The sequence below is a fragment of the Lipophrys pholis genome, assembly GCF_963383615.2.
Source record: "Lipophrys pholis genome assembly, chromosome: 1".
In the NCBI taxonomy this organism is placed as follows: Eukaryota; Metazoa; Chordata; class Actinopteri; order Blenniiformes; family Blenniidae; genus Lipophrys; species Lipophrys pholis.
In genome coordinates this window covers 22,400,502-22,413,479 of record NC_137635.1, presented here as the reverse complement: position 1 = coordinate 22,413,479, position 12,978 = coordinate 22,400,502, and the positions used below count along the sequence as shown (strand labels likewise).

Genomic DNA, 12,978 nt, shown 5'->3' with positions numbered 1-12,978 from the left:
TAGGCTAAAGGAGGTTCTGAAGGAAGCATCAGTGGTTCCTAGGCTAAAGGAGGTTCTGAAGGAAGCATCAGTGGTTCCTCGGCTAATGGAGGTTCTAAAGGAAGCATCAGTGTTTCCTAGGCTGAAGGAGGTTCTAAAGGAAGCATCAGTGGTTCCTAGGCTAATGGAGGTTCTAAAGGAAGCATCAGCGGTTCCTAGGCTAAAGGAGGTTCTAAAGGAAGCATCAGTGTTTCCTAGGCTAAAGGAGGTTCTGAAGGAAGCATCAGTGGTTCCTAGGCTAAAGGAGGTTCTGAAGGAAGCATCAGTGGTTCCTAGGCTAATGGAGGTTCTAAAGGAAGCATCAGTGTTTCCTAGGCTGAAGGAGGTTCTAAAGGAAGCATCAGTGGTTCCTAGGCTAATGGAGGTTCTAAAGGAAGCATCAGTGGTTCCTAGGCTAAAGGAGGTTCTAAAGGAAGCATCAGTGGTTCCTAGGCTAATGGAGGTTCTAAAGGAAGCATCAGTGGTTCCTAGGCTAATGGAGGTTCTAAAGGAAGCATCAGTGGTCCCTAGGCTAAAGGAGGTTCTAAAGGAAGCATCAGTGGTTCCTAGGCTAATGGAGGTTCTAAAGCAGGGGTGGGGAACCCTGGTCCTCAAGAGCCGCAGTCCTGCACGTTTTCAATGTGTCCTCGCATCAACACAGCTGACAGCAATTATTGGCTCGTTATCAAGCTTTCTGCAGTGTTCATCATGATAACTCAGGTGTGTTTGAGCAGGGAGACATGGAAAACATGCAGGGCTGCGGCTCTTGAGGACCAGGGTTCCCTATCCCTGTTCTAAAGGAAGCATCAGTGGTTCCTAGGCTAAAGGAGGTTCTAAAGGAAGCATCAGTGGTTCCTAGGCTAATGGAGGTTCTAAAAGAAGCATCAGTGGTTCCTAGGCTAAAGGAGGTTCTAAAGGAAGCATCAGTGGTTCCTAGGCTAAAGGAGGTTCTAAAGGAAGCATCAGTGGTTCCTAGGCTAAAGGAGGTTCTAAAGGAAGCATCAGTGGTTCCTAGGCTAAAGGAGGTTCTAAAGGAAGCATCAGTGGTTACACAGAAGAATTCAAGTTAAAATACTTCAACAGAATCAACAAAAACACCAAATCAGATGTTCTTATTTTGTGTGACGAACAACATGAAACATGAAACTGGAGGTTTAAATCAACTTTAGGTTTTTTTAAAGAACACGTCAGAAGAACAAGGTGATCCTGGTGAAACCAGTCTGTGTTTTTATGCTGAGTCACTGCTCGTCTCTGAGGTGTTCAACTCTCAACAGAAAACCAGAAAGATTTTTTTATAGAGAAATGAGATGAAGTAATATTTTGTGAAGCGCAGGCGCAGGTTGGAACCTCTGAACGCCACAAACAGGACAAGATGATAAAAGCTGAAAAACTAAAGACCAAAACTCTGGGGGTTGATTTGATTTATTTCTGGGGAAATGCAAAATGAAATCACACCAACCAATGACAGACAGAAATAAATATACTTTAAATTAATGCTTTAATTCCTAAAAGAAAATGGATGCTGATAATAGAAAGTCACATTTGATTCACTCGTTAATGCCGACGCTGCAGTTCTAGTGCAGCAGGAGTCAGCGACTGATTCTGGTGTGTGTGTGTGTGAGGGGGTTCTAAACGTGTCTCAGCTTCCATGAGCATCCAGATGATTGAAACTCGGTACCGTGAAGTTCACACAAACACACACGCACGCACACGCGTTCAGATCCAGCCGCCGACCCACAGAAGTAGTTTCAAAGAAAACACAGATTATTTTTGATTATATATTTTGAAGCAACGATGTCCAGTTTGGACTGGACACTGAGACGTGGTGAGACGTGGTGAGACGAGGTGAGACGTGGTGAGACGAGGTGAAGCCACCATGACAGCAGCTCCCTGGTTCCTATCAAACAGCCTCAGAGCCACGCTGTCAGGGGGAGTCTGGAAAAAGTCCCACAATGCAACAGGAGAACTTTCACTAAATGATCCTCATGTAGAGACTTTGTGTTTGAACTGTTTGGTTTCATCTCACTTCATACGTCCAGGCGAGATGCAGACCGACTCTCTGCAGAGAAACCAGAATCCAGAGGAGCTGGAGCGACGGAGGAATCCACTGCATTTAGATCCATTTCATTATTCCCAACAGATCTGATCCAAATGGCCCAGAGGAGCTAAACTGACTCTTTAACCTTTAATATCGTCACCGAGGAGCTTTACAATGTTCTGTCTGTGTGTGTGTGTGTAGAGTGTGTGTTCTGTGTGCGTGTGTGTAGAGTGTGTGTGTATGTGTAGTGTGTTTTGTGTGCGTGTGTGTAGAGTGTGTTCTGTGTGCGTGTGTGTGTGTGTAGAGTGTGTGTTCTGTGTGTGTGTGTAGAGTGTGTGTTCTGTGTGTGTGTGTAGAGTGTGGTCTGTGTGCATGTGTGGTGGTGTGTGTGTGTAGTGTGTGTTCTGTAGAGTGTGTTGTATGTAGTGTGTGTGTTCTGTGTGTGTGTGTACAGTGTGTGTTCTGTGTGTAGTGGTGTGTGTGTGTGTGTGTGTAGTGTGTTCTGTGTGTAGTAGTGTGTGTGGTGGTGTGTGTGTGTAGTGGTGTGTGTGGTGGTGTGTGTGTGGTGTATGTAGTGTGTTCGTAGTGTGTGTACTATATGTAGTGTGTGTACTATATGTAGTGTGTGTACTATGTGTTCAGTGTGTGTTCGGTGTGTGTACTGTGTGTTCAGTGTGTAGTGTGTTCAGTGTGTAGTGTGTTCAGTGTGTACTGTGTGTAGTGTGTACTGTGTGTGTTCAGTGTGTTCTGTGTGTACTGTGTGTGTTCTGTGTGTACTGTGTGTACTGTGTGTACTGTGTGTTCAGTGTGTTCTGTGTGTACTGTGTTCTGTGTACTGTGTGTGTTCTGTGTGTACTGTGTGTTCTGTGTGTACTGTGTTCTGTGTTCTGTGTACTGTGTACTGTGTAGTGTGTATAGTGTGTGTTCACAGCTTGTCTCTGTCCAGCAGCTCCTGCAGCTCGTTGCGGATGTCCTCTGGCAGCTCGAGCGGTGGCAGGTCGTCCAGACACAGGTCTTCCTGAGCGGGCATTTCCAGGGGGGGCAGTTGTGGGATGGCGATCTCTTTGCCCTTCCCGGTGCCCCCCCTCTCCGGGCCGCCGCCCGCGGCCTGGGGCAGCACCCACAGCTCGGAGCGCTCCACGAAGTCGGCGGCCTCGGAGCGCAGCCGCAGGTTGTCGGAGCGCAGCAGCTCGTTCTCGGCCGCCAGCCTCTGGTTGTCGTTCAACAGGTGGTCCACCAGGTGGCGCAGGTCCTGGATGGTGGTCTGCTGCTCCTCCAGTCGGGTCTTGTCGTCTTTGCTGGTCTTGGACCCGGGGCACGGCTGGGCCGCCGGCCGGCCGCCGCCCTGCCGGGTCTGCAGCTGGTACAGCAGAGTGTCGTACTCTCTCTCCCCGCCGACGCCCGGGGCGCCGGGGGGCCCCGCAGAGCCGGGGGGCTGCTGCTGCCCCGCACCACCAGGGGGCGCTGCTGGCCCGAGGCGAGCCTTCGTGGCCTCACGCCGAACCTCCCTCTTCCAACGCTCCTGGATGAGACGCTGCTGCTTGATGTGACCGTCTCTCTGAAGCTCCATGGAAAGATGAGCCTGGGGGGGGGGGGGGGGGGGGGGGGGGGAGATTTTATGACTGAAACTCTCTTTAAACCAGGGGTGTCCAATCCTGGATGACACACACACACACACACACACACACACACACACACACACACACACACACACACACACACACACACACACACACACACACACACACACACACACACACACACACACACACACACACACACACACACACACACACACACCTGCTCACACTCCGTGCTCCTCAGGGCCTCCGTCAGTAGATCTGAAACACATCAGGTTGATGAAGTGACGTCGAGGTTCAGAGGAAAACGTCTCGTTCTCATGAGGAGTCGTTACTTTCTACTTCCTGCAAACTCTAAGAAGAGTCAGAACCTACCTGCTGCCTTGGCGTGGCAGGAGATGGCCTCTTCATACTTCCCAGCAGACACCAGGCGCTCCGCCTTCCTGCTCTGCTGGTGAGCCTGGGGGGGTAGAACACTTCTTTACAACAATAAAGTGGTACCAGCATCACTGTGACTCCACCCTACCATCCTACGGGTCACTGCTGCAGGATTCATGACAAATACAACTACTGGAGAGGTTCCTTCTAGTCCTCCATTTTAGTATATGAAGAAAACTTTCTGTGTAGTAGATCATAACTACATGTCTGTGATGGTAACAGCCCATACTGGAGGAGAGGAGGGTCCTCATCCAAGATGGCGGCTACGCCAACATACAATAGTCACTGTGGTGTCACAGCCGCTCAACCTGTGTGCGCTGGACACACCAGAAGCACCGAGACATCTTCACATACTGCAGAGGACACGTCCAGGACATTCAGGCGTGCAGTCTGGGAGGATTTGGTCATGAACCGTTTCCTGTCCCTTTCAGATTTACAAAGGAAAACCAATACTAATAAAACAATGACTGAGGGGGGCAGCGACAGGTTGAGCAGGAAGCTGATCCCCTGGTCCTTCTGTCTGAAGACAATGTCTATAAAGTATTATTACGTTTCAGCTGTGTTGTGTAAGATGGTTCTGAGGCCTGGAGCCCTGATAAGCAGTATGGACCATTGTTCAAAGTTCTGATGGTCGGGTATGTGTAGTGTCAATTACTGCTTTGTTGATGTGTGTCAAAGTATTCCATAGGTTAATGTGAAAGCAGCCAGGTTTGGTTTAGATATAATTCAGTCACACGGGAGGTTTGGGTTCAATTCACACTTTTATTTTTTTAAATTGACGTTCATATGATGTCCATCACTGGGGTTATATCATGTATATATATATATATATAAATAAAAACTAGGGATGTCCCGATCACACTTTTTGTCCCCGATACTGATCCGATTTTTCAGAATTGAGTATCGGCCGATACCGATACTTTCCCGAACCGATACTCACATTACTATTGCAGAGATACTCAATAGTGTATTTTTGGAGCAACTAATATGTCTGAAGCTAAAAGCACTATTAGCAGAAGCTTTGTTTAGCTAGAAATTATTGTAAAACTCACTTATTGAATCAAACTTCTTCTCAGAACGACTTAAGAACTTATTTAAACTTTATTCAGTCAGAACAACAAAAACCCAGTTACACTCTGCAGTCTTGTTTCTCTTATTTATCTTAACTTAAACTACTTCACCTGGATTTTGTGGCAAATAAATCACTATGAACACGGCTCCACACGAGGCTTCAGGGCATGTAGTACACATGCCACGCCTTTAGGGGCGCTGCGACTCAACAAACACAATAAAAAAGCAGAAGAAGACAGACCACATAGAAATATAGAAGTAGACTTCTGCACATAAACACATAACCCACTATCTATAACTCTCCGCCTGCTTCTAGCTTGTAGTCCCTGATTGTTGTGGTTACTAGGCGACGCTGCTCACCTCAGTTTACGGCAGGTCGCACACGCGGCTCGCTTTACAGCAGCTCACGTTTTTTTTTTAGATCGGCGGGTGATCGGCTAGATTTACCGATTCCCGATCACTTACAAATCACCAATATCGGCCCCGATCCGATATCTACCGATCTGATCTGGACATCCCTAATATATATCGTATATATGTGCTGATATAAGGCAGGAGGGCTACATGGTTGTAATAATGTTTGTGTTATGCCCCCCCCCCCCCCCCCCCCCCCCCCAAACTGAAACATCTCTCTGGTCGTGTACTTAAGTTCACTTGACATGAGGTACTTTACGACTTTTACTGAGGTTGTTATGGGTTTCAAACAAGGTATCTTTACTTTGACTCAAGTATGGCTTTCAAGTACTTTTTACAGAACTGCATTTCTGCTAAATAAAGTGCCAGACCCAGAGAGTATACGTCCTCCGTGTTCAGGACAAAACAAACTCCGTCCTCTGGTTCCTTTTCCACATCCTGGACGGCAAAACGCCTAAAGACACTGGACAATATCCAGCAGCTCAAAAAGACTTTCTGTTGTTTACCATGTTCTTCTTCTGCATGTGAATTAGAGACAAAGTGAAGTAGAGCAGTAAACTCTACTGCTGAGACGACAGGAGGTCAGAGCAGGGAACAGAGAGTTCACTTCTAAACACCAGCAGCAGCTTCAGCCAACAACCACAAAGATTCACTGGTTTCCTGCTACTGTCAAAATACCAACACATAGGAAGAGTTCATTTGGCCTGAAACAGAACCGACGTCTCCAGAGACAACGAAGCAGTGAAGCTTTGAGAAGAAGTGAAGCTTTAAGAAGTGAAGCTTTAAGAAGTGAAGCTTTAAGAAGTAATGAAGCTTTAAGAAGAAATGAAGCTTTAAGAAGAAATGAAGCTTGAAGAAGTGAAGCTTTAAGAAGAAATGAAGCTTTGCGCCCTCTCGTGGAATCAGAACCAGCACAATCAACACCGGATGAGCTAACAGCTAACAGCTAACTGGAGCTAATGGAGCCCGGACACATCGTTCGGCCTCTAATCGAACTAAACCGATAGCAGCTCCTGTCACGTTATTGATCCTCTTGTTGACATGAATGTGTGTGAAAACAGGAGGAGCAGCGAACCGAGCTCACCTCCCCGCTCGGTAACGTTCGTCTGTAGTTACAAACACCGACACGGAACCAGCTCCTCAAACCTACCAGGTTGAGCGGGCTCTCCACCACCTCCATGGCGTCCAGGCTTCGGTGGTTCACACTACATGAAACGGCTCTTTGTTCTCCGCGGACTGTCATTCGCTCCGCGACCAAAACAAAGTGTTAGAAGTAGAATTCAGCAGAACCTCGGTGAAAAGGAAGCAGGGTGTTTCGGACTAACTGGTTTCCGTGTTAACTGGTGATCGACTTCCTTTAGCGTCCGTTAGTAGCAGCTGATGTTAAAAAGAGACTCATAAAAGATACGACACTTTCTTATGAATGCAGTTGAACAGCATGTCAACGGGACAACTACGGATATCTGTCTGTATCTAGCAGCAACGACGGACGCAAGGGGAAATTAGTCACCAGTTAACAGGGAAACCACTTATTCCGAAACACCAGACTCCAGTTGCGTGACCGCGTCGTGACGTCACAGGTACGACGTGTCATCCTGGTTCTAAGAGTAAAAACCTTAAAAACAACAATACAAAAGTCACGTTGAATCATTTTAGAAAAGTAAGCTCGGCGAACACGTTAAAAACAAGACGCAAGTAAAAAACACAGTAACAACGTTTAAAATACGAAATTCACATGATTTATTTTAGATTTTTCCCTGGAAATTTTGTTTTATTACCATGTCAGATATAGGAACACACACACACACACACACACACACACACACACACACACACACACACACACACACACACACACACACACACACACACACACACACACACACACACACACACACACACCATTAAGGCTATAGCTACTACTACTAATAAACAAGTTATATCTAACAGTATTGGAAATGCAGGAACAAGGGAGTTCATGCACATGAACTGATCATATATTGATCACTGAACTGTTGTGATGCGGGGAACCTTAAAGCAGGCTTTTATTATGGTAGGTGAAGCGGAAGTGCTGCGGATGGTTTGGTAACTTGATGTGTAGTAGTTGTGTTGTGTTAATTGTGAGACAGGAAGCGGAGCCTCAGCTGGATGTGGTAGTGGACCAGGAGGACCCGAACCCTCCTCCTCCTCCTCCTCTTCCTCATGTGGATGTCCAAGAGGGGCCACACGTGCCTGCTGGCCTCGAGCATGGTGTCGGTGGTCCTGCTCATGATGCTCCTGTACGGGACGCTGAGCAGCACGCAGCAGCAGCGCGGCTCCCCCGGCCTCTCCCCGGACTACCAGCTGCTGGGCAGGCCGCTCTACAAGCTGGAGCTCGGCTGGCCCCGCAGCCCGGAGCTCTTCGGCGGGGACGTGTTCGGAGTGGCCGTCGACCAGCACGCGGGGACGGTCTATGTGGCCCAGAGAGGTGAGGGCGCGTGACACCTGCTCCTTCCCTCACCTGCATGAGGGTGAAGGCAGACAGCAGGGCCGGTCAGAGCCTCCAGAGGTTCCGGGCTTTACACGCCGGAAATGCTTAATGGGAGATATCACAGATTAGTTTTTCATACCTAGACCACTTTAGACCAGGTCCAGAGTGAAAACCACTGTACCTGGACTTCTCAAACCTGGACCAGATTCTCCTACACAGGCGAGCCATTCATTAAAGTACAGTTTGGGATTTGTGAAACCTTTAGTCTATTTGCGAGAATGAAAACGAGACTCGACTAGAAGAGGGTTGAGTCAGATTTGTTCCGTAATTGAGCAGCTCTACACTGCAACACTTCAGACTTGTAGTTGAACTCCCTGCTTTGCAAGGTCATTCTCATCTCAGCAAGAGAGAGAATGCAGGCAGGTGAGTTTACATCCTGAAGCTGATGTAGAACTTGTTCTCCAACATCTGCTCATGCGGTTCCACATTAATGGAACAATGTCTCAGACCATGTGCCTCTGTACATAAAGCTTAATAAAGAAACATATAGAAAACTATTAATGTTTCTCTGTGACTACCTGGCCATACCTGGCCATACCTGGCTCTACCTTGTCGTACCTGGCTTTACCTGGCTCTACCTTGCACTACCTGGCCCTACCTGGCTGTACCTTGCCCTACCTGGCTCTACCTTGCCGTACCTGGCTGTACCTTGCACTACCTGGTTCTACCTGGTTCTTAATCTTGAAGGCAGACTGCCCTGTCTGCTGGTCCAGCCAGTGATCCTGGTGCCACCAGCACAGTTTATAGTCTTTGTTGGTTGATCGGTTCATGGGGCTCCACAAGGGGCTCATGACGGAGCCCTGAGGGACACCAGTGTTCAGGATGTTTGTGTCTGTAATGTTTCCCTAACATCTTCTTTGTCTTCAGTCTTTAATGTTTGAAGCTTTAAAGTTGAGTCAGTCGTACAAAGGTCCTGATATATGTTGAGTACCAGCCGTGTCCCTGGTTGGACTCAGGTGAGACCTGATGCTCCTGTTCTGTCGCTCACCAGGTGACAATGTGCCCAAGGTGCTGGTGTTCACCACAGATGGAGATTTCCTCATGTCGTGGAACACCACCACTCTGGAGATGCCTCATGGGATCTTTCTCGCCGACGCGGCTTCGTCAGACCCGACGGTGTGGGTCACTGACGTGGGGACCGGGCCGTACGGCCACTGCATCAAGCAGTATTCTCCATCAGGGAAGCTCCTGCAGGTGAGTTCCATGGTTCCAGCTGTCCTGACCCTTTCTGCTGTTGTGGAGCAGTGGTGGTTTGATCTTTGAGGTGGCGCTGACCTTCCTGGCTTGTGTTTCCAGGTCCTCGGTACGCCCGGGAAAGCCGGTTCCAGCTTGGAGCCTCTGCAGTTCGACCAGCCGGCTGAGATATTTGTCCACGACTCGGGGGAAATGTACATAGTGGACGGAGACGGTGGGATGAACAACCGCCTCATCAAGCTGTCCAAAGATCAGAAGGTGCTGTGGATGCACGGGGAGCGAGGACAGGCCCTGGCTCAGTTCTACATCCCCCACAGCGTGACGGTGGACGGCGCCCAGCGGGTGTGGGTGGCTGACCGGGGCAACAAGAGAATCCAGGTCTTCAACTCGGTCACCGGGGACTGGCTGGGCACCTGGGGGAGCTGCTTCACCGAGGACGCCCCCTACTCTGTGCGCCTGACCCCCGATAAGAAATACTTTGTGGTGGTCCAGCTCAACACCAATCAGATCTCCCTCCTGGACGCGCCGCCGGTGGGTCTTATCGGCCAATGCCGGGTGGTCAGTGTGATCCAGCTGGCCGAGGAGGTGAAGCCTCACCTGGTGGACCTGGACCTGAAGACTGGGGCTCTGTATGTGGCTGAGATCGGCGCTCAGCAGGCTCAGAAATTCACACCCTTCAGTCTGGGTGGTAGTTTCCTGTAGAGCCCTCCGGCCCCCAGCAAAGACCTGATGGCATGTCTGACCACTGGGGGGTGCTGTGCCCTCCTCAAAGCCCTCCTGCCATCTCCTACACTCCCCACTGGAGGACTGACCAATCACAAGCCTTTCTGCTTATTCCCAACATATCACAGCCTTCACAGGCCCGTGGACAAATGTCTTCTGTAATCCAATGAACAAAAAGCTCTGGCATCTTTACATCTGCAAAGATCGTGTTCATAAAGTTGATAAAGTCGTTTTAGGCCTCGAACACGGGCCCCAGGTGCACGGGAGGGAAACATTAACACTTCACCACAGGCTCATGTGCTTTTAAAGGGGTTGAGCCGGGACGATAATGCGGAATTTCCTGCACCGTCTTAATTAAATAATGAAAAAGATTTCAAGTTTTGGAAAAAACGATGTAAAGTCTGACAACTTGCAGGACAGAAAACGTGACTGATGGACGTCTTCTACATGTTGCTACTGCTGCTGAGTCTTCGTCCTGAAGTTCATCAAGGAGACACACTGAGCCTCCCTGTCTGCTGCCAGCGCATGGTGATCCACTGCAGTGTGCAGCCTGGACTCTCCGTCCTCCCTGGACTCTTCCCTCCTGCCTGGACTCTCCGTCCTCCCTGGACTCTCCCTCCTCCCTGGACTCTTCCCTCCTGCCTGGACTCTCCGTCCTCCCTGGACTCTCCGTCCTCCCTGGACTCTCCGTCCTCCCTGGACTCTCCGTCCTCCCTGGACTCTCCCTCCTCTCTGGACTCTCCCTCCTGCCTGGACTCTCCCACCTGCCTGAACTCTCCCACCTCTCTGGACTCTCCGTCCTGCCTGAACTCTCCTTCCTCTCTGGACTCTCCGTCCTGCCTGGTCTCTCCCTCCTCCCTGGACTCTCCGTCCTCCCTGGACTCTCCGTCCTCCCTGGACTCTCCGTCCTCCCTGGACTCTCCCTCCTCTCTGGACTCTCCCTCCTGCCTGGACTCTCCCACCTGCCTGAACTCTCCCACCTCTCTGGACTCTCCGTCCTGCCTGAACTCTCCTTCCTCTCTGGACTCTCCGTCCTGCCTGGTCTCTCCCTCCTGCCTGGACTCTCCCTCCTGCCTGGTCTCTCCCTCCTGCCTGGACTCTCCCTCCTCTCTGGACTCTCCCTCCTGCCTGGACTCTCCCACCTGCCTGAACTCTCCCACCTCTCTGGACTCTCCGTCCTGCCTGAACTCTCCTTCCTCTCTGGACTCTCCGTCCTGCCTGGTCTCTCCCTCCTGCCTGGACTCTCCCTCCTGCCTGGTCTCTCCCTCCTGCCTGGACTCTCCATCCTGCCTGGACTCTCCATCCTGCCTGGACTCTCCCTCCTCTCTGGACTCTCCCTCCTGCCTGGACTCTCCGTCCTCCCTGGACTCTTCCGTTTACCCTGGACTCTCCCTCCTGCCTGGTCTCTCCCTCCTGCCTGGACTCTTCCGTCCTCCTGCCTGGACTCTCCCTCCTCCCTGGGCTCTCCATCCTGCCTGGGCTCTCCATCCTGCCTGGACTCTCCGTCCTCCCTGGGCTCTCCATCCTTCGTGGACTCTCCGTCCTCCCCGTTCTCTCTGGACTCTCCATCCTTCGTGGACTCTCCGTCCTCCCCTTTCTCCCTGGACTCTCCATCCTTCGTGGACTCTCCGTCGTCCCTGGACTCTCCCTCCTGCCTGGACTCTCCGGCCTGTGGGAGTGCTGGGCTTGTTCACTGGCCGTCTCCAGTGTGATACTTCAGAATATATCCGGACCGGTACTTTGCATTTACTAGTTTTCATGTCATTCTCAATGTTGGAAACCAAAATGTACGCATGTTGTACAGATGCAGTATTTTCTACAGTGAACTACTTTCCAAGCATGTGCTTCTTTAAACTGTAATACTGTGCACAAGGTCTCGGTACGTCAAAGTCATTTATTTGATGTTCCAACAATAAAGTTCATCACTTTATTCAGTTTTGTCTCATTTATCCAGATGAGACAAAATAGAAGAAACGTAATCTCACAATAAAACAGGTACACACACACACAACATTGCAGAATTTGAATATAATATAATAAAATGTTAAATCAGATGCTTTTTTCCCTTCCTGAGATGTTGAGTCTTCATGTGCTCCAGGTGTCTCTGGTGTGGACAGGTTCAGTGGTTGTCCTTCCTCCCGCTGAGTTAAAGAGGCGATGAGGCAGTTTGAACATCTTGGTTTTGCTTTCTGTCTGCAGACGGCTGAACCAGCCTCCCTCTCCTCTCTCTACCTGTTGATGCTGTGGAATTATGCTTGTCACATATATTTCTAGTTTACTTTCTTCCACCTGAGGAAGAACCAGAGGTGATAAACACATAATAATACTCAGTCATATCCAGCTTTCCCTCCAGTGTTCTTCCTGGATTCTCTCTCATCGCTGTGTGTGGATTGTGTTTTCTTTAATGAAGTGTTTCTCCACTTTTGGTCCGATGAGGATCCTCTGTGCTTAATATCACTGAATGGTATGATTGTAGAGCTCCAGATGTAAAAGTCAGTCAAATGAAACATAATGTAGAGCAGTGATTCCCAACCAGGGGGCCCAACCCCCCGGTAGGGGGCGCCAAAGATTCATGCGGGGTCGCGAAGCCCTCTTGATTTTAATGGGTATGGGTGTAACATTGTTAGGAAGCGCACACACACACACACACACAGTTTCATCTCTTTTAAAATGTTCATTTTAATACCCTGCACTTGCATGGCTGCTCCCTTTAAAGGACAATGTGTGCATAACACCACTAGATGGCGCCCAGTTCATTCAGTCACGGATTCATCTCACCGTTTCAGTTTCAGGTTATGAGCCATTTGTAGTATGAAAACCACATTGGAAGAAAAAGTGCAAGGAGCTCAGAGTGCGCTGTCAGCATTTAAAAAGACAAGATTTTAAAAAAAACAATCAATGCCACATACCATTCTATCGGGTGTGGTTTGGTTACTGGAGAACAGAATGAGCTGGAGAAAAATAATATTTTT

At 49.5% G+C, this 12,978-nt stretch overlaps 2 protein-coding genes across 2 annotated transcripts; one reads left to right on the top strand and one right to left on the bottom strand.

Annotated features, from left to right (window-relative positions):
* Positions 1-2,486: 2,486 nt before the first annotated feature.
* Positions 2,487-6,903, bottom strand: nrbf2b (nuclear receptor binding factor 2b). The gene is made up of 4 exons (XM_080461356.1): positions 6,710-6,903; positions 4,012-4,096; positions 3,857-3,897; positions 2,487-3,638 (listed from the first exon to the last, which is right to left on the bottom strand). Exons 1-4 carry the CDS (start codon positions 6,800-6,802, stop codon positions 2,982-2,984), a joined length of 876 nt encoding a protein of 291 aa, XP_080317482.1. The 5' UTR covers positions 6,803-6,903; the 3' UTR covers positions 2,487-2,981.
* A 731-nt stretch (positions 6,904-7,634) lies between these two features.
* On the top strand, positions 7,635-11,935 carry LOC308111240 (NHL repeat-containing protein 3-like). The gene is made up of 3 exons (XM_080466071.1): positions 7,635-8,026; positions 9,081-9,283; positions 9,386-11,935. The coding sequence occupies exons 1-3, from the start codon at positions 7,762-7,764 to the stop codon at positions 9,983-9,985; spliced, it is 1,068 nt and encodes a 355-aa protein (XP_080322197.1). The 5' UTR covers positions 7,635-7,761; the 3' UTR covers positions 9,986-11,935.
* The last annotated feature ends 1,043 nt before the right edge of the window (positions 11,936-12,978 follow it).